The sequence below is a fragment of the Hoplias malabaricus genome, chromosome 18, assembly GCF_029633855.1.
Source record: "Hoplias malabaricus isolate fHopMal1 chromosome 18, fHopMal1.hap1, whole genome shotgun sequence".
NCBI lineage: Eukaryota > Metazoa > Chordata > Actinopteri > Characiformes > Erythrinidae > Hoplias > Hoplias malabaricus.
In genome coordinates, this window is record NC_089817.1 from 27107271 (window position 1) to 27133840 (window position 26570).

The 26570-nt window shown below is 42.5% G+C and overlaps 1 protein-coding gene across 1 annotated transcript; it reads right to left on the reverse strand.

Moving 5' to 3' along the window:
* Positions 1-1622: 1622 nt before the first annotated feature.
* Positions 1623-26539, reverse strand: opn4xa (opsin 4xa). Its single transcript, XM_066650663.1, has 10 exons — positions 26478-26539; positions 17793-17937; positions 9802-9935; positions 9351-9554; positions 9026-9197; positions 8259-8420; positions 6934-7041; positions 6626-6800; positions 3609-3752; positions 1623-3429 (listed from the first exon to the last, which is right to left on the reverse strand). Exons 2-10 carry the CDS (start codon positions 17933-17935, stop codon positions 3088-3090), a joined length of 1584 nt encoding a protein of 527 aa, XP_066506760.1. The 5' UTR covers positions 17936-17937; positions 26478-26539; the 3' UTR covers positions 1623-3087.
* Positions 26540-26570: the final 31 nt, after the last annotated feature.

Consider the following 26570-nt stretch of genomic DNA (forward strand, 5'->3'; position numbering starts at 1 on the left):
TTCCACGCTCTTCTTCTAAATAAAGTCCACATCAGGACCTGTATACTACATATTATAATAAATAATAACCCTAAATACTCTAAATATTCTGACTATACTCTTGGAATTATACAGAACTTTTTTACTCAATTATTCCGAGATTTTCCTCAGAATTCTGACTTTATTCTCAGAATCTTTTTTGTTTTGTTGTTGTTCAACGCCATGGCCCTAAAACTCTGTTATACTTTAGAGGCCTACAGCACACAAATACACACATTCATGTGGGAAAAAACACAAAGTACTCATGTCAAAAGGGTCATGTCATGTCACAACACGTCATCAGCAGGTTGTACAAGAAAGCTCTGAATATTTTGAACCAATGTATTGTGTAGGGTGGCCATTTAAAACCACTAGGCTAGGTCCCATTTACCTTTGTTCGGATTGAACTGAAGTCCTTGTCTGTAGAGTTTATTAGGAATGTATAATCAGCCCTGGACAGCTTCATTTTAGTTGATCTGTGGTTTAATATATGAGGTAAATAATGTGAGGCAGGTAAGTGAATAGAAATCAGAATCACATCATGCTAAAATACATGATCTGTGCATTCTTAATAACACATACTCTACATTTGATTAATTTTCAAATTATTGCAGTTCCTTCTTTTGATTTTTCCATAGTGCAGTAATTTTCCAATATTTTTTAATGCAGTGAAACATCAAAAATACCATGTGGTGTCTAGCTCATACAATCTACACTCTTAAACATTAGGGTGCCAAAAACTGTCCTCTGCCTGACATCATTACATTTCAGTACCCTGAGGAACAGTTTTCATCATAGACGACATGCCCTCAGTGATCAGGGATCATGATAATAACTCCATCACTCCATCTTGGTGAGGACAATGACTCTGTGTAGCTAACCATTGTGGATGCCTGTTTACTTACATTACAGAAATACACTGTTAGTGCTCTCCTCCAAGCATTTTGAGCTGTAGTGTTAGCAGCACTTTGAAATATAAGGGTTGGCTGGCTTCCCATGTAGCCTTCACCGTCCCAGCTTGGTAGCATCATGTGATTCAGGGCGACCTAGCTCTTGGGAAGAATCGGACTAAATCTGGAGTCAAAAACAACATTTGTTTTGAAGTTCCTCACACATTTTCAAGTCATTTTTTAGCTAACCCCAATGAGTCTTTCAGGATGTTACTCAAAGACGTTTGGTAGTATTTTTTAAGTATAAATCTCTTCAATACTGCAAACAAAATTGTGTTGTAAAATGCAAGAAAAACTAGCTTTACTGTTCCTTAGTTTAAATAATGCAGGAATATACTTCATCCTCATTGCGTGAAGACTTTCAATCAGTTACTACACTCCTCCTGCTTCTGCTAAAGTCCTGCTGCAAGCAAAGGATCTATCTCCCTTAGATACAATACAAAATTACAGGAAATTTGGGATTAGATGCGCAACAAAAAAAGGAGTGTTTTGTCATAAAACGTTTATATGGTAAAGCCATTAAGGAACTCCACATAGTCTGTTAGATATTACAACTGCAAATCAAATTATAGCTTATTACTGTGCTGCATTTGTACAGAATACTGCAGCACAACCAGTGTGCTATTTGGTTCTACAGTAGAAACCTGTACCTTCTCCTTTTAAGCTTTCATTCGTGTGGTACCATGTTGCTTCAGTCCCTTACATGGTGTCTGAATGTACTTAAGAACACATTATTCAGCGAGTACACAGTTAAAAGTGCTTTACACGAATCAGAAGAGAGTTTAAAAGCAGGTAGAATAAGAATAAATCAGAACAACTTTACAGAAATGGAATACGTTGGAACAAAGTACTTAAAAAATAATGTGTCAATAAAAGCAGAGGTAAGAAGGTGTGGTTAAATCAGAATTGCACTCATTTTTAAAATTCTGTTCTCTGAGGTATAAGCAAAGACATTTAGAGTGGTTTTATGCTAAATGTTTCACTGTAGAGGAACTGACTGGATTCTTTATAGTGGTGTGGATAGGAACCAGGTTTTATGATGTTTATAGCGCAAATATGGCTTTTTATACCCGAAGTGACCAATCTAACATCTTCTTTGGGGACTACAGGAGGTCCTCGGGTTACGTCAGTTCTGAGTTACGATGTTTCGTGGTTACGACACATCTCCCATTTACTGTATAAAGCCTTGTTTCGACTTAAGTGGTTTTGCGTCGTAAACGTCGTAACGTGAACTTCGTGTGTGGTGTGCGCGGTGGAAGAATACACGGTTACGCGGCTCGGGACCGAGGAGGATAGGTGTTAGGATAGGATAAGTGCTTACAGTATGTTATTTACGTACAGTATGTACGTATGTTCCGAAAATCGGTTTACGACGCGACGTAGGAACGGATTAACGTCGTAAGTCAAGGACCCCCTGTACTGTATCCTTAAACACCTGCATGTATCTCTCTGCCCTGAATCTATTTTTTGAAAATGTGTTTTAACCATTAGGTAAACATTTAACTTATTAGTTTAAAACTATCACAAAGATAAACATGTCACACTTTGATTTTGAATGATTTCTTCGTTATCACAAATCCAATTCATCCCAGTGATGCTGGTTGTAGTGCAGTGGGTGGAGCCCAGTGTTGGGGGCTTTAAACCTTTTAGCCAACACTCTGAGACATTTGCCTTATGTGCAACTGCTCCTGAGAGGTCCATAGTCTTCTATGGCTTTTATGCAAGGTGTGTCTGCACGAAGGCTTGAATAAGCTTATGTAGATAAATTCACTTAATGGTGGCCACACATTTTAGGACACGTTGTAGTGGTAGAGGAGAGGAGATATGAGATGCAGAGTGAAGTGCAGTGAGATGGAGTGTAATGTTGCTAACCACTGTTTGTGGTACTACACAAATCATAGCTGTATAGGCTTTGGGTTGTTGCCAGCTTGGTGAAAAACAGCAACCTTGAGAGTCAGCTGAATATTAGCAGCAGGTTCTTTGTATGTAGGAGTAATGTGGTCCGTTTTTATCAGCTGTGGATGTGGCGGTCGCTGTCCTTGCGTGTGAACAGTGATCTCCCTGTGATTAACATATTCACCTCAGCTTTGGGTGAGCACCTTTTGATCTGGGTTCATTTTCAGGAGAGGAATTTCTCCACAGCCTCAAGAAGCTCTGTGGAACAGTTTAAGCTCTTCAGACCGTGCAGCAGGTTGTCCTCTATGGTTTGGGAATCTTGTTTCTCCTCTTGGAGCTTAGTGTCCTCCACCAGGGTGATCTCTGTGTTGGAATTAGTGATTGCTGGTGTATCTCTGTCCTCAGAAGAGGTCGGCCCTATGTCTGGGGTTTCTACGCGGCTGATGTTCTGCTCCTCCTTCTGCTCATCTTCTGGACTGTCCTTTGCTGTGAGGAGGGGCACGGTGGCCACGTGGACCTTACCCTGGTCGTAGTTGATCAGTGAGCCACTCTCTAAGACAGCTGGCTGGGATGAATATGAAATAAAGGGATCATTGTAAGTGTTGGATGATGGTTGTGGGAGCTGAGTCGTAATAGTTACATTTGAGAAATGTTTACTTGAATAATATCACAATGTGACTGTCCCCCGATTTTCCAAATCCCTGTAGTCCACCCTCACATTCTCAGCTGAAACACCTACCTTACCTTTTCTGGAACTAAATAGCTCTTGCTCTTGCTGGGCTGCAGCTGGTGTCTTCGCTCCATTTCTCTGAGCAGGTTGGTTGAATTTGAGCTCCTGAGAGACTGAACACGCTGGTCCATAGGATCCAACTCTACATCACTCCAGACCTGTAAAAAACATGCACAGCATCTGTATTAGTGACAATGGCTAAATATCTTAAAGGGAACCTTCTACTGATGGTTTAGAATTTGTGAATATGTTCATCTATAATATGTAAACATTTTTACAAAAAAATTTTCAGAGTGGTTTTATATTTAAAATGTATATTAAACTTATAATGAACTAGAGGTGGGCGACATGGTGGCACAGCAGGTTGTGTCTCAGTCACACAGCTCCAGGGTCCTGGGGTTGTGGGTTTGAGTCCCACTCCAGGTGACTGTCTGTAAGGAGTGTGGTGTGTTCTTCCTGTGTCTGTGTGGGTTTCCTCTGGGTGCTCCGGTTTCCTCCCATGGTCCTAAAACACACTTTGGTAGGTAGTTTGGCAACTCAGAAGTGCCCAAGTGTGTGAATGAATGTGTAAGTGTGTGTCGCCCTGTGAAGGACTGGCGCCCCCTCCAGGGTGTGTTCCTGCCTTGCACCCAGTGATTCTGGGTAGGCTTCGGACCCACCGTGACCCTGAACTGGATAAATAGTTACAGACTAGAGTGAATGAGTGGACTAGAGAGTTTTTATTATTTGTTCTTTTATTATTTTATCAATTTTTCTAAATATATTTTATCCATTCTTACCTAGTATTTTTTTATCTATAATTTTATCTATGATGTTTTTTACTTTGATGATTTTGCTTATTCGTATTTTACTTTTGTTATTATTTAGTATTATATTATTTGTGTTTATTTGCAGGATTTTGAATTATTTATTTGTTTCATTATTTTTAATAACTTTGTTCCTAATGCACCACTTAATCATAATCACACTTAATGACTGTTTACATGGTTATATTAACTGAAATGTTTTAAAATATGCACACTTTTATAAAAAAGGGGGAACACTGAGCCTTGCATTATACATAAGGGTAATGAAATACCATATGAAATGATATTGAGTTGCAGTAAGCGTCGGGTGCCTTCGACTGGTTCTTATAAAACACAATCTTCAAAAGCAGAGGGTGAGTTCCCCTGAGTTTTGGCTGTTTGCCTTTCTTTGGCACCATGCCCTGAGATGTTTCCTCAGTAATGGAAGTAGACAATGGTCAGACACACATGAAGTGTTGTTTTCCCTACAGCTCACAGCCCTGTGCAATCTATAAATCATCAAAACAGCATGAGAGAGATTGAAGCCTGTCTGTCCCCTGTGGATCTGTTTTTGTCTGAGATAACTTCTCAAAGGTTCTATCCTAAAACAGGTCTAATGCACTGTATATACGTGTGGCCTCTGCATCTGGAATCCATTGCCGTCAGGCTAAAAAATCTAAACACAAAGACCACAGAAGAGACATACAAACCGTAGCCACAGAAAAAATGAGACAAAATATGAAAATAAAAATGAAATCAGAAAGTGATTTGTACATCCATTTTAACCTGTATTTAAATGAAAACACTAAAAACACAAAGTAGGGATGCATACAACTATTAATTGTCTGAGAAAGGTTTGAAATTGTTTAGTGAATTAACTAAAGGTTTTTTTACAATCCAAATTACCTCAGATTGAATGGTGTTAAGGTGTGGGATCTTTGATTTGCATATTGTTTCTGTCCAATTAAAAACCCATATCACCAGATTTGTGGATTTTTAATTTACTACATCATTTCAACACAGCAAGGCGGCATGGTGGTGCAGCAGGTAGTGTCACAGTCACACAGCTCCAGGGGCCTGGAGGTTGTGGGTTCGATTCCCGCTCCGGGTGACTATCTGTGAGGAGTGTAGTGTGTTCTCCCTGTGTCTGCGTGGGTTTCCTCCAGGTGACTGTCTGTGAGGAGTTGGTGTGTTCTCCCTGTGTCTGCGTGGGTTTCCTCCGGGTGACTGTCTGTGAGGAGTTGGTGTGTTCTCCCTGTGTCTGTGTGGGTTTCCTCCGGGTGACTGTCTGTGAGGAGTGTGGTGTGTTCTCTCTGTGTCTGGGTGGGTTTCCTCCAGGTGACTGTCTGTGAGGAGTGTGGTGTGTTCTCTCTGTGTCTGCGTGGGTTTCCTCCGGGTGACTCTCTGTGAGGAGTTGGTGTGTTCTCCCCTGTGTCTGCATGGGTTTTCTCCGGGTGCTCCGGTTTCCTCCCACAGTCCAAAAACACACGTTGGTAGGTGGATTGGCGACTCAAAAGTGTCCGTAGGTGTGAGTGTGTGAGTGAATGTGTGCGTGTGTGTGTGTCTGTGTTGCCCTGTGAAGGACTGGCGCCCCCTCCAGGGTGTATTCCCGCCTTGTGCCCAATGATTCCAGGTAGGCTCTGGATCCACCGCGACCCTGAACTGGATAAGGGTTACAGATAATGAATGAATTTCAACACAGTAGACTCTCACAACCTGTTGAAAATTTCAAAATGAATGAACCAATAGAAATGCTCCAAATTGGAACCTGGAATACTGTCTTTTTACATTCACTTCCATTGAAAGTTAGGAAGGTTTTCTCCTGTAAAATTACTATTTTGGGAGTGTGTTTTGATGTTTGTTTGTTTGGTATTTGTTTTTCTTAATAATGCTTTGAAATATAAGTAATACTTATATGATGAGCATTTCCTAAAAGCTTCTAAGTCTAAGGACTTGAATCCACGCACTGACACTGACCATTCTTAAGATGTCCTGAAATGGAGGCACCATGTATAAAAAGGATGGTGATTTCTATATGGTTCACTACCGTTATATGGACATACCCTTAGGCTTATGCTCCAGCTGTTACATCCCAACATTCCAGCTGTTACATTCAAATACATATCTATTTTCATCAGCAGTGACATTTCTGAGTTCTGGCATCAACTCTTAAGGGTAAAGTCTTCACTGGTAAATGAAAAGCCAGTGGGAAGGAGACCACAACATTAACCCATAGGAGAACTCACTGTGTCACCAGTGGACATGGAGGACACTCGCTGGAACTTGGACTTTGACAATGATGACTGCCTACTGAGCATTGAATCCCTGAAGGAAGACTCGCTGTTGGAAACGGACACAAATTCCTTTCGTGGAGGCTTAGCCAGGAAGTACAGGCAAGGTATGTTCTCGGCCAGAGTATTCCTTTGTATCACAGCAATACCACAGAAATAGATAGAGAGGGAAAACAAGAAAGAATAATAATTGATCCAAGTGAAAAAAGAAATGGCAGTTGCTATTGAGGAGAATATGTGACGAAGTGAATGGAGGTGCTGACCTGTATTTGGAGTGGATGATGGCGTAGATGATTGGGTTATAAATGGCTGAGGCTTTGGCTATGACTGCAGGCACCATCTTTGAATATGGCGTTAGGACACTGCTGTACCTGGAGCGCAGGACAGACCAGAAAATAGGATCATATTCAATTCATACTCCTCCATCAAGCTGTGAATATGTCCTTTCTTGTGCCCTATTCACACTAGAGCTTGACCTAGGGAGGCAGTCATTTCAATATAAATCACCATGTGAGAGTACGTGAGTACTTACAGTCAGACAGTGTGGAGTCATCTTTATTCAGTGCAAATCATTAGTGGCTCAAAATATTTACGTTGTTCCAGAACATTATGAAACAACCTTGTATTGTTTTTCATAATGACATTAATTCCATGTTGTAATATACTCTCTTGAACCAGCTGATACATGCTTTAGAGATCACATCAGCTTCATAAAGTGCTTCTGTTGGTCTAAAGGAAGCTCTTAGATTAGACATCGACCTCTGTGTCCACAGTGGCATTACACACTATTCATAAAATGAACACAGGAGCCATTCATTTAGAGGAGAATGGTTTGTGTGAGCAACGGTGGTGTAGTCTTTTGCAGAGTTTAGATGTGTGGCAACGCAGTGACCCAGAGGTGTTCTGGAAAATCAAATCACATGCTTGATTATTTTCCTCCTCTGTCAGACTGCACCCCATCAGTTCTCAACTGCTCTGCAAGAGACCAGCGGCCCTCCAGAACCTTCTGCTATCTGCATTTCTATAAAAGGTAAATTCCTAAAGCCTGCAGGTTTAGATCTGTGCCTTTCTCCAGGAGCTAACTTTCCTTCCGAAGGACAGTAGACCCAAGTACTTAGTATTTTGCTGTTTAAGAACCATATACAGTTTATTTAAAAATACTGTTGTCATTCATTTAAATCCAGCAGTATCCACTGTCTGTTTTGAAGTTTTGAAGCCAGTTTTATGAAATGATACTCAGGGTTAGCTTCAGTAGAAACATGGTGTTTTGTAAGCAATATTTTTGCTTGTGTCCCTGTAAACTTGCCTCTGGTTGATGTCATATGCCAGCTCTCATCACATCATCACATCCTGTTTAATCCTATAGTAGTGTATATGGACAACTGAATCTTTAATTGCGGTGGACTCCCGGCAAGAGACGATGAAACCGGGAGTGACAAGAGGGAACTAAAGAACTTTACAAATACCATCTATTAAACACATGCAAGCCACAAACTACCACCTGTTATTTTCTGAATGCCTTCAGAGCAGAGCAGGGAAAACTATCCAGTGATGTGAAGAAACGACAGAAGGAAGAAGCAGTATTTACCCAGCCCAGGCAATGAGGGTAACGAAGGCGTAGGGGGACCAGGACAGCACATACACAATGATGACCACGAAGGCAACCTTTGCCAGCTTCCACTCTGTCTTTATAGACTGCTCCTGGATCAGTGTGGTCTTCCTCACATGGGTTCCCAGCTTCTCAACTTCTCTGAAAACACACAGGAAGGCAGTTAAATGGTCTGTATACCTGATACATAAAGCAAAATCTGATATCATACCTGATACTTCAATGCAAAAATAACTAAAAAACAGTATGTTGTTGAATAAAAAGACAACTGTGGTTTCTAATACTAACCTAAAAATAAACAAGAGTAAGAACATTTGAATTTTGAAATAATATTAAATGTTATATGAAAATACTATAAGGAACACTATTTACAGCACTGTATTGAAATCAATGGGAAAAGGGGGTAGTTTCTACCCTCTTCCAAATGTTACATAGTGCAGTTTCTGCAGTGCTGAGCCCAGAAAAGGAACAACTGAGGATCTGTTCTCCTTATTACAGGTCAGTGGACCTTCGCAATGATTTTGAAGCTGTAGCTTTAAGGTAAAAATATGACTTAGTGTTCCTTTAAAACTTGATTGTACACCAAATAAATGAACGTGTAAAGAATGTGCAATAATTGTGCAAGTGATTTCTAATTGATGTATTTATTCACTGTTCATATTTCACCTTAAATAACCCTAGAAATAAACAGACCTACCATTTCAACAGCTATTCATTATAATTCACGAGATCCTCTAAACATTTACCTGCTCGTGCTTCGAATAGCCAGAAACATAAAGAGGTAGCAGTAGGATATTATCCCCAAGGGGACAAAGAACACGAAACAGCAAAGCATGAGGGTGTAGCTCTTGTTACCCGGCGTGGAAGTGACATAGTCCCATGTGCAAGATGTCATGAGGCCCTCTGGGATATAGGAACCTGCCCATGAGAAAACACAGGACAGCACCTTATCAGTGTCAGTGTCCTACAGACTGGTGTGGTGTCAGAATGACCCAGGTGCACAATCACAGAGACAGAACTGTGAAAAATAGGCTGGGGAGGAGGAAGCACAGGATGGTTGTGATTACTCACTCCATCCCAGTAAAGGTGCCAAACTCCAGGCCAGAGAGTAGAGCCACACCAGCAGGATGCTGATGAGCGTCCGGCGTTTCGACGTCCACCGGATGGCCTGCAGAGGCTTTGTGATCACTATGTAGCGGTCAATGGATATGGCCAACAGGTTGATCATGGATGTGATCCCAAACAAAGCCCCGCAAAATGCATACATCTTACACCCTAGACAGCAATGTGATAAAACAGAAAGACAGGGTAAGTATCCACAAGCTAATATAACTAACATTAAGTAAGTACCTTAGCAAAATAAAAGTCTCCCACTCTTGCTTCCTTTTGGTTTGTTTTGCTTCTCCCCTGCTAATCATATTTGCTAAGGGCTAAGCTGGATTGTTCATGTTGGCCACATTATTCCTTTAAATTATCAAACAATTAAATAAACATTGCAGGAAACTTGATGGAGGTGCATTACCCATTTCACCGAACACCCATTCCTTGTACATGCAGTTGATGAAAAAGATGGGGGACTGGGTTGCGGCCATGAGAAAGTCACTCACAGCAAGGTTCATGATGAAAAAGTTGGGCGGAGTCTGTAGCTTCTTGTTGCTGAAATGGAGGAAAGATATTCTCAATTAGAGCTAACCACTACGTTGGACATTCCGTATGCCTGGACAAAACACGCCATTTTCCTGGGGGTCTCCTGCTTTCGACTGTGTAGTAAATCTTATTTTAAGAGTTTTGCTTCAGTGTGAGAGAGTGTATGTGTGAAATACACTTATGTAGTGTTTAAAATTACAGTTATTAAGTAGCTTAAAAATTAAGATTGAATCTGCTACATTCACAAACTCTAACATAAAAACAACCATCTTTCACTCATTCATTCATTGTCTGTAAGTGCTTATCCAGTTCAGAGTCGCGATTGGGTCTTGAGCCTACACAGAAAAGCAGGAACATATCCTTGGCAGGGTGACACACACTCACTACAACCGTCTTTAGATCATCTAAACCAAATCTCACACATACTTTTGGAAACAATATTGCAATATTGGGCAGCACAGTGGTGCAGCAGGTAGTGTTGTAGTCACGCAGCTCCCTGTGTCTGCGTGGGTTTCCTCCGGGTGACTGTCTGTGAGGAGTGTGGTGTGTTCTCCCTGTGTCTGCGTGGGTTTCCTCCGGGTGACTGTCTGTGAGGAGTGTGGTGTGTTCTCCCTGTGTCTGCGTGGGTTTCCTCCGGGTGACTGTCTGTCAGGAGTGTGGTGTGTTCTCCCTGTGTCTCTGTGGGTTTCCTCCGGGTGACTGTCTGTGAGAAGTTGGAGTGTTCTCCCTGTGTCTGCGTGGGTTTCCTCCGGGTGACTGTCTGTGAGGAGTGTGGTGTGTTCTCCCTGTGTCTGCGTGGGTTTCCTCCGGGTGACTGTCTGTGAGGAGTGTGGTGTGTTCTCCCTGTGTCTGCGTGGGTTTCCTCCGGGTGACTGTCTGTCAGGAGTGTGGTGTGTTCTCCCTGTGTCTCTGTGGGTTTCCTCCGGGTGACTGTCTGTGAGAAGTTGGAGTGTTCTCCCTGTGTCTGCGTGGGTTTCCTCCGGGTGACTGTCTGTGAGGAGTGTGGTGTGTTCTCCCTGTGTCTGCGTGGGTTTCCTCCTGGGGACTGTCTGTGAGGAGTGTGGTGTGTTCTCCCTGTGTCTGCGTGGGTTTCCTCCGGGTGTCTGTCTGTGAGGAGTGTGGTGTGTTCTCCCTGTGTCTGCGTGGGTTTCCTCCGGGTGACTGTCTGTGAGGAGTGTGGTGTGTTCTCCCTGTGTCTGCGTGGGTTTCCTCCTGGGGACTGTCTGTGAGGAGTGTGGTGTGTTCTCCCTGTGTCTGCGTGGGTTTCCTCCTGGGGACTGTCTGTGAGGAGTGTGGTGTGTTCTCCCTGTGTCTGCGTGGGTTTCCTCCTGGGGACTGTCTGTGAGGAGTGTGGTGTGTTCTCCCTGTGTCTGCGTGGGTTTCCTCCGGGTGACTGTCTGTGAGGAGTGTGGTGTGTTCTCCCTGTGTCTGCGTGGGTCTCCTCCTTCCTTCCAGATAATGGATGGATGGATATTGCAATATCGCATTGGATGCACATGCTTTTACAGCACTTTTTTCCTTGATGGAATGCATAATGAAAGCATCTTCTTTTCATCTTCTTCTATCTTCTTTTCAATTTTTGAATTTTGAATTTTTAAAACATTACACAAGAAACGCTTTCAAACCTGTATGTGCACATAATATATCAGTGCATTCTCCATTGTCTCCACCTGGCTGTACATTCCTCTGCAGCTGTTTATTGCTCTGTGATAATTTGTCACATGGGTTTAGAGAATTACAGCACCGCAGTGCAACACTCAATTAGATTGCACACATTGGTTAAACCCGCACAAACACGACCAACCATTTCCACTAATTGAAGCTTGTCCAGTCATCACCTGCTGAAGAGCCCCATCCTCTAACTCATCAAGCATTAACTCCAAGCCCTCCATTAGCAGAGTCAGCAGGGGGCCACAGCCCAGAATCAACACTGTCTCATCTTTCCCAGAAAGCCCTCAGTGGGTAGTCACTGCAGCGGAAGCAGCACAGCACTTCCTGATAAAACGGGTCAAAGTCATTCACAGCCAGGAGGTAAAAAATCCATTAAAGTCATACCAGAGTTTTAGCCATCACTGCTGCTGATTGGTTCTGCCAAATAACGAGAAGCTGATTACATTATAGTGCAAATTTGGAAGGTTATTGTGGCCCTCTCCATGCTCAACCCCAAATCATGCTCGTTTGTGGCAACAGTTCTCAGTATATTCACGCAATTTTTAGTTGAGTGGCTGAAAGCTAGCACCAACTGCTGCTAGTTCATTTTAGAACAAAGAATTTACTTAAATGGTAGAGTGAGTATCGGACAAACAGAGCAAAAACGAGTGCTCTCAGAATCCTGACCGTGGATTGTATTGGCATGTATTTGGAATTATTTGGACGTGACCTCTTTGGAGATATGGGAAATCACCACTCTAGATTGGTTGGAGTCTGTCTGCCTTTTGCACAGTAAAGTATTTTCACATGTGGATCTGGTTTGATGTATAAAATGAATGTGAGCTCCTATCTGTCAGCAATGAGGATAAAAGGCGGGTTGAGGGAGATAATGTAGGAGAAGATAATTTGTCAGAAGTTAAGGCCAAATGAAGATAAGGTCTCATATCCTTGGCACTGACACTGATGGATAACGTTGTTAAAAACGGTGGGTTTTCTATGGCTGTCTCCCAAAAACCAAGGCAGTGAAAATAGGCTTAATCTCTCAGGCTCTATAAAGGCTATTTGGAAATACATTCTAGAAATGAAGCATGATTTTGAGGATGCAGATATTATATCCTTAATAACATCAGAATAACAACAGAAAAACAGCTAAACGAAGCATCCAAATGTGTATTTTTACGTATATTGATAATAAACATGAACTGTTCAAGTGCTCCCTGTGACACAGCTTTGGATTTCAATGTTTATTTATTTATTAATTCATTTATTTAAAAACAAACCCTAATAATTCTGACTTGTAACTCACTCCCTCACACATTCACTCCCTTAGTTTCTCACAGATTCACTCACTCACTTGTGTTTAGCAAAATGCTCTACAAAAAGAAGATACTTGATGCTCAGGGACTCTTTGTGTTCCCTGAAACACCTGGTTTTAAAGCCATTCTTCTTGCAGGATAGTGGCCAGGTCACTACGTGATGCTGGTGGAGGGAAACGTTTCCTGACTCGCTCCTCCAAAACACCCCAAAGTGGCTCAGTAATATTTAGATCTGGTGACTGTGCAGGCCATGGGAGATGTTCACCTACTGGTTTGAGAAGCCAAACACTTCTGATGCTACTGGAAGAATGATGTTGGGAAACCTTAATGTAAATAAAACTAAGACACTGGTGGTCTTCAGAAAACAAGATGCAGTTACGGCCCTCATCCGTGAGGATGTCATAGAGAGAGTCAGCTTCAAATGTTTTGCCTTCACCATTTCTGATGATGTTGTTAATAAAGCCCACCAACACCCTTAGATCCTCCAGTTTCTGAGGAAAGCCAGGATGCCCCCTTCAAACCTCAGCAACTTCTTTAGATGCACTGGAATCCACATTCAAGGATGTATCATACCCTGGTATGGTAACTGCATAAGACAGAAAAACAAAGCACACCATGAAAGAGTCCAGTCATCCCTTTTTGCCCTCTGGTAAACAAATCAGGGGTATCAACAGTCGTTTAATGACATTCACAGCCAGGATCTACCCCTCCTAAAAACAACCTTACTTACTTATTACTGGTGTCACCACTCAGCCTCATTGAATTGTTTGATTTGCGTGACCTGTGGACTGCTAAGAAGGAGACTGAAGTAGATTTTGGAACCAAGCTTATGTGTTGACATGAGTTTTCTACTTACATTTCGCTCTTCTACTTGATTTGCTCATTTCTCTTGCTTTTTGAAGTCAAAATGAAACCATTATTCACAAGGCAAAACACAGCACAGGACCTACTGATCACAGCCAAGTGCAGCCAAAAGCGACTGATTAATTGAATTGAAATTAGATGCAAGAGTAAATTGGAAACTAATGCGTGGGGTAATGATTCTAGCTGTGACTGAATAATGAAACTAATTAAGCTAAGTTTTATTTGTCTGCCGTGGTTAAATAGAACAGTGACAATAACTACACTGATTAGGTTTCCACTGCTTCATGTAAATGTGTGCCACACACGTCCCCTGAGCACTAAGCAGCTACGCCACAGTAATTACTCTCTCCGTGTGCTTTTGCTTGATTAAGGTCAAAAGTATGGTGGCCTTGCGTACAGTCATTACAGTTACATAATGACAGTGGATTTGTCTCATGGTAATCAATCCTAATGCAAGTCAGAGTCAGGGCTCACAGAGTAAGTCAGAGAGTGGTAAAGTAGTCAGTGCATTATAGATGTGTTTATTTTGACCGAGAGGAACAAATATCAAACACTAAAATAGACAACAAACAAAAGATACAAGGTTTTGGTCCAACCGAGACAGGATTACTGTGTGTGCAAACTTTTGACTGGGACTGTCTGTTACCTCACTGTATTACAATATAAGCTTTATTTACTAAAGTTACATTCAGGCACTGTGTCTTCATCTTGAAAACCACTGTCCGGGAAAATGTTTCCTCTTCAGGGATATGACCTTTAAGAAATTAGCGCAGCTGTGGATGGAGCAAAAACCCTACTGTGACTATGAGAGCTGAACAAAATACATAAACCATGTCCTCATTCCCCGAAGGCCACAGCTTTGTCCTCCTAACACCCTCCCTGCCTTAGCCCTCTTTGTTCTGAGGTCATAGTGCCATCAGACTGAGTCACATTTTCACTAAACTGTGGGGTAAAACATACTTAAATATAATACACTGATGTTAAGATTATGCTTTTTGAAGCACTCAGATATTTTTTTGTGGGTCAATATTTGAGGATTCATTATTGTTCAATGACATTCATTCGTTCTTTCATTCATTCATTCATTGTCTGTAACCGCTTATCCAGTTCAGGGTCGTGGTGGGTCCGGAGCCTACCTGGAATCTCTGGGCACTAAGGCGCCAGTTTTTCATAGGGTGACACATACACACACACACTCATACATTCACTCACACCTACTGACACTTTTGAGTCGCCAATCCACCTACCAACCTGTGTTTTTAGACCGTCGGAGGAAACCCACGCGGACACAGAGAGAACACACCACACTCCTCACAGACAGTCACCTGGAGGAAACCCACGCAGACACAGGGAGAACACACCACACTCCTCACATACAGTCACCCGGAGGAAACCCACGCAGACACGGGGAGAACACGCCACACTCTTCACAGACAGTCACCCGGAGGAAACCCACGGAGACACAGGGAGAACACACCACACTCCTCACAGACAGTCACGCAGAGGAAACCCATGCGGACACAGAGAGAACATACCACACCCCTCACAGACAGTCACCTGGAGGAAACCCATGCGGACACAGAGAGAACACACCACACCCCTCACCGACAGTCACCCGGAGGAAACTCATGCGGACACAGAGAGAACACACCACACCCCTCACAGACAGTCACTCGGAGGAAACCCATGCAGACATGGGGAGAACACGCCACACTCTTCACAGACAGTCACCCGGAGGAAACCCATGCGGACACAGGGAGAACACACCACACTCCTCACAGACAGTCACCCGGAGGAAACCCACATGGACACAGGGAGAACACACCAAACCCCTCACAGACAGTCACCCGGAGGAAACCCACGCAGACACAGGGAGAACACACCACACTCCTCACAGACAGTCACCCAGAGGAAACCCATGCGGACACAGAAAGAACATACCACACTCCTCACAGACAGTCACCCGGAGGAAACCCACGCAGACACAGGGAGAACACACCACACTCCTCACAGACAGTCACCCGGAGGAAACCCATGCGGACACAGAGAGAACACACCACACCCCTCACAGACTGTCACCCGGAGGAAACCCATGCAGACATGGGGAGAACACGCCACACTCTTCACAGACAGTCACCCGGAGGAAACCCATGCAGACATGGGGAGAACACGCCACACTCTTCACAGACAGTCACCCGGAGGAAACCCATGCGGACACAGGGAGAACACACCACACTCCTCACAGACAGTCACCCGGAGGAAACCCACGCAGACACAGAGAGAACACACCACACTCCTCACAGACAGTCACCCGGAGGAAACCCACGCAGACACAGAGAAAAGACACCACACTCCTCACAGACAGTCACCTGGAGGAAACCCACGCAGACACAGAGAAAACACACCACACTCCTCACAGTCACCCGGAGGAAACCCCTGCAGACACAGGGAGAACACACCAAACTCCTCACAGACAGTCACCCGGAGGAAACCCACGCAGACACAGGGAGAACACACCACACTCCTCACAGACAGTCACCCGGACCGGGACTTCACCCTACAACCTCCAGGTGCCTGTGACACTTCCTGCACCACCGTGCCGCCCTTTTGTTTAATGTGTTTTAAAATAATGGAATTAAAGCAATTTCTACAAAAAAAAGACATATATAAACCAGCCCCACTTATTTTGCTCCTGTTGGATGCTGGCATTAGATTTGGGAATTTGCACATATGTGAGATTTTAATCCCAGTCTTTAATGCTATAATCATTTTCATAACACACTGTACAACCCTTGTCTAATCAAGGCACAGGTTGGTTTCTGTAGCTGGTTTTAAAAATGCAAATATTGTGCACTTAGCAGTGTTAGCAGAATTAGCAGTGTCTGTCATGTTTACACGGTCAGTGAATATTACTGATTACGCTCTGTCCCTCTCAGCACAGATGAAAATAAATCTGTCAGTGCTGTCAGCACACCCCACTCTCCAAGTCACTGGATCAAATAAGCCAAGATTAGCAGTCATTCACTCACACATGAACGATCCAAGTCAGGAAAGTGCTGCATGGCTTGTGGTGGGACCGAAACAAAGCCAACTACTTTAACAGTCAATAACGTCAACAGGCTTTTCCACAGTCATTTGCCACTATGGCACCAGCAGGGACGAATGATGAATGATTATTTCAGGATACAATTGTATATACTAATTTTGAATGGCACTGAAACTGAATCACATCCACCATAAAATAATAAATTTATGCCGTTATAATCTGATACTTTGCTCCGTGTATTATGAAGGTTGTATATTTTGGAGCACCAAAGCACCCTTAAGCCAGAAAGAAAGTGCAAGGTGGAAGTTTTTCTTCAATTTTTTCTTCTTTATCCGAGCTTCAATTCAAACACTGCTATAAACCATTAGCTCCTGTGTCTTTGTGGTGCATATATGGAAACTTAGCTTCAAAATTAAGCTTCTTCATGGTTGTGATGTCACATTCATGATGCTATTGTTGTTATCAAATACACGGGTGTGGGTTGAGCAGGCTGAGAGAAGTGTGTGCAATCATTGACTTTCTGTTCGTAGGCTCACATCACATGTCCTGATCAGCAACAAACTGGATAAACAGAAACCTGTGTAAATTTGATTCCCTGAATACTCTTTTGAAAGGCTGTATTTGGACGAGAGGGCTACAATCTCAGATTCGATAACAGAAGCAGCTGAAAGCAACACGAGGTAAGGTTTGGTATTTTTGTTCCTAGGCTCCCCCTGGAGTTGCAGAGTTTGGGGTTTGGGTGGCTTCGTGCCCACCTCCAGAAGTTACATAGTGCAGTGTCTGCAGTGCTGAGCCTGGAGTAGAAATGACAGATCTAATCTCCCTACTACAGGTCAGTGAAGCATCACAATGATTTTTAAGCTGTAATTTTAAGGTAGAAATGCAACCCAGTGTTGCTTTAACGGAATTAAATATTATTGTGTGTATGTACGGTTGTAATTTGTTGATACATACAGTCCCTTTAAAAGAGCATGAGCTGAGGTGACTTACCAAAAGAAGGCATACATGACCAGTACATTCCCCATGACTCCCACAGCACCGATGACAGCCACAAAGAAGGCCACGATGTAATGTGCATGGTCAGGCACGTCCACTTTCCTGAAGAAGCCCCGGTCCATGTCCACTCCCTCCATACCTGTGACAGAAGACACTCCAAATCAGGTTTTCCATTCAGAAAAACATCCTCTCACTTACAATATTTCTTTTGCTTTGTTCATCCTCTCTCTATCTCTCTCTCTTTCTCTCTCTCCCTCTCTCTCTGATCCCCACCCTCCCCCTCCAGTTATGTAAGAGTACAGAACAACATTGGTTGCATATGACTTTGACGGATGGCTCGGAACCAATGCCCGATGGCAAGCGGGTTTGTTCAAAATGCCCCATGTATGAAACCACTGTGCTTTCTAAGTTCTTTAAAGGCAACACTTTAAAAAGTGATAATTCAAATGATACGTTCTGTAACCCAGGGGTAATGTAGGACGTAGTGAGCATGCAAACAAGTCCTTTACACTCAAACCTGTAATCTGCTCTACACGTCTGTGGGTAAAGGTACATGTGATGAAGCAAGCTGGAGGGAAATAGGAACATCCCTCATTCGCTTCACTCCCCAAACTCCAGCTCTCTGCGGCTTCACCAACCAATGCACTCCCTCGAGCACTAGGACAGTGCAATAACTCATGGCTCATATTTTTAGTCTGGCTATGTATTTTACAACATCTCATGAACCTTAAAAAACAAAATGGTCAGTGTTTTCAGTTAAAATTCACATTTAAACATGACTTCTAAAAATCTAGTTATTACTCATTTGCTGTACATTCAAGTGTTTCAGCTAATTCCCACCCACTAGTTTTTGCCCATCACACAGTGACATCGGATCTGGGGGAGTGAATTCAAGCTCTACACATCATTGGAGCTCTACACATCATTGGAGGAGGACCCTTCTCGGTTCTGCTACCTCACTGATTAAGAGATGCCCGCCTTGATCTAAAATCATGCTTGAAAAAAGTGTGGGAACACAGAAGGCTATTTTACCCATTTGTTTCAACACGTTTTCACAGCCTTTCGGGTGGAAAAATCACATAAAAGTGACATAAGTCATTTCTGATAGACATTTCAATTCCCGCATATCTTTGAATTGACCGCACTGTCCAGAAAACACATTCAAGGATGGACAGTGCCTCAACCCCCTGAGCAATTATGCACATCTGGAAGAAAAATCCTCCTACTGACCTTTATCTTTCTAGAGACAGCAAGAGAGAGAGAGAGAGAGAGAGAGAGAGAGAGGCAGTTATATTACGCAGTAAACATTGGCCTTTCCTAAAATGCCTCCAAGTTCTTGAACGTTATATTTCACTGCTAACAAATGTTTAAGCTACCGAATGTTTGAGTTCTGACTACTAATATCATTATTCACTGATAAATTTGAAGGTGTAACAAACATAAATATCAACTTTGAGAGAGCAAAAACTATGTAACATACTCTGCTACAACTTGTAACACACAGTTGGTTTTGAGCACCTGCAGTTAAACATGATGAGTGTAGTTAATATATGTAGTAGATCGCTGCTGTCCAATAAAAGATCAAAAATTAGTAAATTTACAGAAGAAGGAAAAAACGTTTTAACTTTCATTCATTCATTACATGTAACCCTTATCCAGTTCAGGGTTGCGGTGGGTCCAGACCCTACCAGGAATCATTGGGCGCAAGGTCGGGAATACACCCTGGAGGGGGCGCCAGTCCTTCACAGAGCAACACAGACACACACACACACCTCCGGACAATTTTGAATCACCAATCCACCTACCAACGTGTGTTTTTGGACTGTGGGAGGAAACCGGAGCACCCGGAGGAAACACACACAGACACAGGGAGAACACACCACACTCCTCACAGACAGTCACCCGGAGGAGACCCACACAGACACAGGGAGAACACACCACACTCCTCACAGACAGTCATCCGGAGGAAACCCACGCAGACACAGGGAGAACACACCACACTCCTCACAGACAGTCACCCGGAGGAAACCCACGCAGACACAGGGAGAACACACCACAGTCCTCACAGACAGTCACCCGGAGGAAACCCACACAGACACAGGGAGAACACACCACACTCCTCACAGACAGTCACCCGGAGGAAACCCACACAGACACAGGGAGAACACACCACACTCCTCACAGACAGTCACCCGGAGAAAACCCACGCAGACACAAGGAGAACACACCACACTCCTCACAGACAGTCACCCGAAGGAAACCCACACAGACACAGGGAGAACACACCACACTCCTCACAGACAGTCACTCAGAGGAAACCCAAACAGACACAGGGAGAACACACCACACTCCTCACAGAGAGTCACCCAGAGCGGGAAAAACCAAAGTGAGTGCCAGTGAGAAAACTAAAGAAGCAAAAATTTTACTGTTTTACTTTACTGTTTATTTTTCTAACAGTGGAACTCTGTATAATTTTAAATATTAAGAACCTCATGGAACTGTTGTGTAAATCCCTCACTCACATACTCACTTATGATCAGCCTATAATTTCCTTCTAGGTGGTGCCACTTACTCTGGTTAACATGCTACTCTACAAGGTGGAGTCCTAGTGTCCTCCTTTCAAATTTGTACATAAAGTGCTATTTTAAAAAATGTAATTCCCCAGGAATGTGTCCTGTGGCTATTAGTATTGATCACTTCCAGGTAAAGCCTGCTGTCAATGGTGTAGTGAACATGACCTCTTTACCTTACACCGAGGGGTTTATTTTCTCCACAGCATATTGATTTTTTCATTGTAGAGTTTCATAACTGTAATGATTTTCCTGCTGATTTGCAGTCCATAACACTGCTGTCTAAAAGTTTAAAAGTTATTTCGACTTTGTTTATATGGACTGGAGGTTTACGTTATTCTGTGTGTTTACAAAAATGCTGTCATATAAACACCCTTTATTTTTAAGGAAACTATTCATTTCTTACAGCGTAGTTTTATAGTCAACACAGGGCCACTTCTATAGCTTTATGTCACCTTATTGAGAAAAGTGAGAAACGTTGAAAAATGTTCCTTCAAGTTAAATGCATTCATTCATTATCTGTAACCCTTATCCAGTTCAGGGTCGCGGTGGGTCCAGAGCCTACCTGGAATCATTGGGCGCAAGGTGGGAATACACCCTGGAGGGGGCGCCAGTCCCTCACAGGGCGACACACACTCACACACGTTTGAGTTGCCAATCCACCTACCAACGTGTGTTTTTGGACCATGAGAGGCATGTTTTCCGTGACGTGTATTTGTTCATTTCCTCTCGCGGGTTTCGCGATCCAAATACAAATGCAGCCTGATACACGTGAGTGCCCTGATCCACAAACGCAGATTCTAAAATTTACAAATACATTTTAAATTCGAGATTTCGAATTTACAAATATTTGCAATGTAAATTTAAACAATTGTACTTATTTTCGCATAAAATTATGATTTATCTATGAAAACCAAAAACCTATTTTCACAAACTGCAGACCGTGAGACACAGATTGGGACATATTCATTTGTGAACAGTGAAACGTATTTGTGACTTGTGTATAATTTGGATTAACATTTACGCATTTGTAAAGTATTTTGAGACTTATCTCTCCATAGAGGTAGCTCCAGAGCATACCCGGAATAACTGGGTGCAAGGCAGGAACACACCCTGGAGGGGGACGCCAGTCCTTCGCAGGGTGACACACACTCACACATTCACTAACACACTCACTCCTATGGACACTTTTGATTCGGCAATACATTTTTTCAGCATTCCGTATTATTATTATTACTGTTGTTATAGTTGTTTTCAAGACGAAACCATGCACAACATTAACCTTACATTCTGTAACATATGAAAGCATTCTCTGTGACACCTATGTGTCTCCTATGGTCAGTAAAAGACCTCACTCTCATGCTTCACTTCTGTGTTGCTCATGCACCAGCTGGCTCTCAGACACGGTGGCGCATTAAAAATGCAATAATAAAAAGTGGGGTCTGACAATGACTCTAATGATTAAAGGAAGTGCTTAAGTCGAGGATGTGGTGATTAAAATGAGGCGGCCTCGCTGTCCACACTGCCTCTGTAGGAGCCGGCTTTTCATTTAGGTGCCAATCATAAGAGGATTTAATCATGTATGTTAAATTAATCAAATAGGGGACACCCATATGGTCACGCAGTGCCTACGAGGGATGATTTTTTTTTATTGCTGACACATATCAACAAAGGAGAGGACATTAATTGCTACCTTTGCCTTTGACGCTGAGGACAGACCCTACTGAAAGAGGCCCTGTCACATTTAGTACATAGTACAAGCTGAGTTGCCTTCTCACAGTTGAAGGATCTTTGAATGTTGTTCATCTGATGGTGAGGGTTTTGGTGCTATATTTCATCACATACATCTACCCTAAACCTCTAAAACAGTGAGCTCCACATCACACGACAACACATCATCAACATAGAGTGAGGATCACAGAAATGACAGAAACAAAGCTATGACAGGAAAATTACAGACTAGTGTCAGACAGTCATCCAATGTCTTTATCTTCTATTGCAGTAATATGCAGTTTTGCACCAAATGTTTTGACATAGAGAATTGCATGTTTTGTTGATTTTCTAAGTGGAAATAATTTGCAGCACAGTAGAGTACAGTAAGCATAATATTTTCTGCTCATTTTAATGCTCAGTTTCTGTACATCTGCTGAGTGAAACAAACTATAAATTATAGCATAAAATATTAAATGTGCCAACTTCTACATTTTATATTTTACTTCACACCAGCTTTAAAGAAGGAGGAAAAGTTATTGAAAAGTAGACAGCCTTCCAAGCCATTTCTAAACATTTTTATATGTGTTCATCATATTTTCTCTATGAAAAGGGACATTTTGTAAAATGCCATGAAAACAAGAATCTGTGGTTTTTACTTCTCTTTAATTTTCATTTAACTGACAAAAGCGCAAAGAAAAGATTTCTGATGTATTTAATGAACGCTTGATTGTATTGAGGTAACTCTCTGTGAGGAGTGTGGTGTGTTCTCCCTGTGTCTGCGAGGGTTTCCTCCGGGTGACTGTCTGTGAGGAGTGTGGTGTGTTCTCACTGTGTCTGCGTGGGTTTCCTCTGAGTGACTGCCTGTGAGGAGTGTGGTGTGTTCTCCCTGTGTCTGTGTGGGTTTCCTCCAGGTGACTGTCTGTGAGAAGTGTAGTGTGTTCTCCCTGTGTCTGCGTGGGTTTCCTCCGGGTGACTGTCTGTGAGGAGTGTGGTGTGTTCTCCCTGTGTCTGCGTGGGTTTCTTCCGGTTGACCGTCTGTGAGGAGTGTGGTGTGTTCTCCCTGTGTTCTCACAGACAGTCATCTGGAGGAAACCCACACAGACACAGGGAGAACACACCACACTCCTCTCAGACAGTCACCCGGAGGAAACCCACGCAGTAACAGAGAGAACACACAGACAGTGTGTGCTATGTTCTCCCTGTGTCTGCGTGGGTTTCCTCCAGGTGACTGTCTGTGAGGAGTTTGGTGTGTTCTTCCTGTGACTGCGTGGGTTTCCTCCAGGTGCCCCGGTTTCCCCCCACAGTCCAAACCCACACGTTGGTAGGTGGATTGGCGACTCAAAAGTGTCCGTAGGTGTGAGTGTGTGAGTGAATGTGTGAGAGTGTGTTGCCCTGTGAAGGACTGGCGCCCCCTCCAGGGTGTATTCCCACCTTGCGCCCAATGATTCCAGGTAGCCTCTGGACTCACCGTGACTCTGAACTGGATAAGAGTTTACAGATAATGAAATGAAAAATGAAAAAACCTTCCCACTGCCCGTAACTACAGTATAGTGTGTAATAGTAAAGTGTATTGTAGTACGTTCAGTCATTCATTCTGTAGCCGCTTATCCAGTTCAGGGTCACTGTGGGTCCAAAGCCCATTCGGAATCACTGGGATCAAGGCAGGAACACACCCTGGAGGGGTCACCAGTCCTTCACAGGGCGACACACACTCAAACCTACGGACACTTTTGAGTCGCCAGTCCACCTACCAACGTGTTTTTGGACCGTGAGAGGAAACCCACAGGGAGAGCACACCTCACAGACCCTGGAACTATGTGACAGAGACACTGCATGCTGCCGTTTCACCGTATTGTAGCATAATTTAGTGCACTGTAGCGTACTTTATAGTGTAGTGTTATATAACATTATAATGTGGTGTGAGGTAGTGTAGTGTGATGGAATGTATAGCAGTGTAGTGTAGTGTGTAACAACACAACCTTCCACGTGGCAGACCAAGTTTGATTCCCAGTTTGAACATGAAGACCACACTACACCAACAATCGTTTGTGGGCCAGACTCCTAATGAAACAACTATAATATGATTACAATTACAAGGTGATCTGGGTGAGGGCATTCACCAAATGTTCATGTAGTAATTCAACAAAATATGGCACTGCATTTATACTTTCACACAGGATCAGAACTGTTTTTTTCTGCAGTGTAAATGAATAAAGAGTGAACAAATCTTGTAAAAGGATCAAGTTTTAGCCTCAGCTTCTCTTCTCCTAAAAGTCATTTAACAGATTTGTAAAGAGTTTGTAGGTCAGATTGGAGGCTGGAGATCATCAGAAGGGGTGAAGATGTATCCCAGCTCCCCCAGGGCTCAGCAGAGCATCGGACCTTTTAAGTAAGCAGCCATGTGTGAAGGGAGTCCTCAGAGAAGGCAGATCACACAGATAAAAGCCTTTTACCATCTCACGCTCCAAAAGCACCCCCAGCCCTCCTCTGCTGCCCCCTCCTCCAGGTTCATAAAACTGGGTATCTGAGTAGAGACTGACCCAGAGATGTTAAGGAAAGAAGTTACTACCAAATATATTTCCAATATCAACACATATTAAAGGGCTCATATCACCATCTACAAAATTAAATATCAGTTCTAGCACAAACATACATGGGTTTCAAAATGACTCATACAGGGAGACTAAGCTGCAAAAACACCCCGTTTTTAATCTGTCATGTTTGTGATGTCACAAAATAGCCGTAGGTCTGCTACTCTAATGCACACTCATTGCTGACACATGCATTCCCACAGCTTTGTACTATCTCCACAGATTAGCACTGACCAATAGAATGGAACACTGGGTAAACACTGAAACATGAGCCCATGGTTGTGGAAACGATGAGCAGACATCTGTAAATACACCATAGATCCAAAAGTATGAGGACACCTTGTAGTAGTGACATCAGCTACTTTTAAGGTGCACCCCTTTTGAACGAAAGATTCAGAGCACGGAAAGATTTACTGATACATAATAAACAACGAGCTGTGCTATTCCCCTCTGGAGAAATATTTTCACCTAACATGTGAACTTCTTCTGTGAAAGCTGTTGTAAGGAACTAAAGAAGAGTAATTAAGTCTTAAGAACAACATCAAAACATCTATATAACAGCTCTTTTAAGGCCTTCTCGGAGGACGAATTTCTGTGAACTGCGGTCCAGTTCGGAGAGAACAGCTGCTGTTGTTACAGTAATTGCTTCTATCTCGCTCACATGTTTTTCCTCGACTGTATTTGCTCTTACTATTTGAGTGAAAACTGTGAGAAGGCCATGACCACCAGCTGATCTCGTCGATATGTCTCCGGCCACAAAGCACATGCTTGTTTTCTCAGAAAAAAAAAACCAAACAAACCCAGACAAGAAGCTATTTCAAGGAGAGACAGATGTAAAACAATAATGAAAGGAGAACTTAAAACCCTCTATCGACAAATACGCAACTGCAAGTAAGTTAATGCCCTAGAGCGTAGTTTGGTTTTCTGAACTCTTGTTGTCATGTTAGGGGCTTAAAATGGGCTTAGAGTTTAGGGGACAGTGGACATAAATGGAGCTACAACGTATATACTTCCATATATTCATGCCACTTCAGCCATTTTAGGCTATGTTCAGGTCAGTCTTTTAGTTGGGGGTTTATAGGCTTTTTGAATTAAAACAGGAACTTCAGTAGTTTTTAGTTATTTATATATTTTGTTTAGTTTTTTTAATACATTGAAATATAAACAAACTCTATAAGTGCAGTTTGGTGTGAAATGCTCCTTTCTACAGGAATTTGGGAAATCAGAATTGTTTACATTGGTGGTAATGGTAAACACACATTGGAAGCCTCTTAAAAGATACATGCAACATGTATACACCGCAAAACACCTGAGACATTGATTTACAATAGATTTGTATATAGTTTGCCTAGAATTAATGTTTCAATATCGATTTTTAAGATGATGCAGTAGTATTAAAAATGTCTGAGAAAAATTATTAATAACTTTGAAAAATAAGTTATAATAAATATAAATATAATGTATAGAATGTTGCATAATTCTAAAGCAGACGTCATATATTGTAAATAATTAACTACATTACGTTGTACACTACTACATATAACCTATAACTATATATTAATATTTCTCTGTATATTTAACATTTAATAAACTTTTATATAGAGCATTTACATTTTTCATACCTATTTATAATAATTGTATACTTTTAAATGACTTTATCTGTGTAGTAAACACTGTTAATTGTTCCCAAAAATATTAGAAAAAATAAAAATGATATATTACTAATGTACATAATTCAATAAAGCAATACCCTAGTCTCTCTAATCTGTGTTTAACACAACAACAAAAACAGCAGCCTCACTTACCATCAGAGTCGTCCTCTTTGGATGCTGTCCTTGCTTTCCACAGCTGTCTCTCTTCCGTACAGATGTTCTGCAGTCTCTTCCACTAAAAGTGCT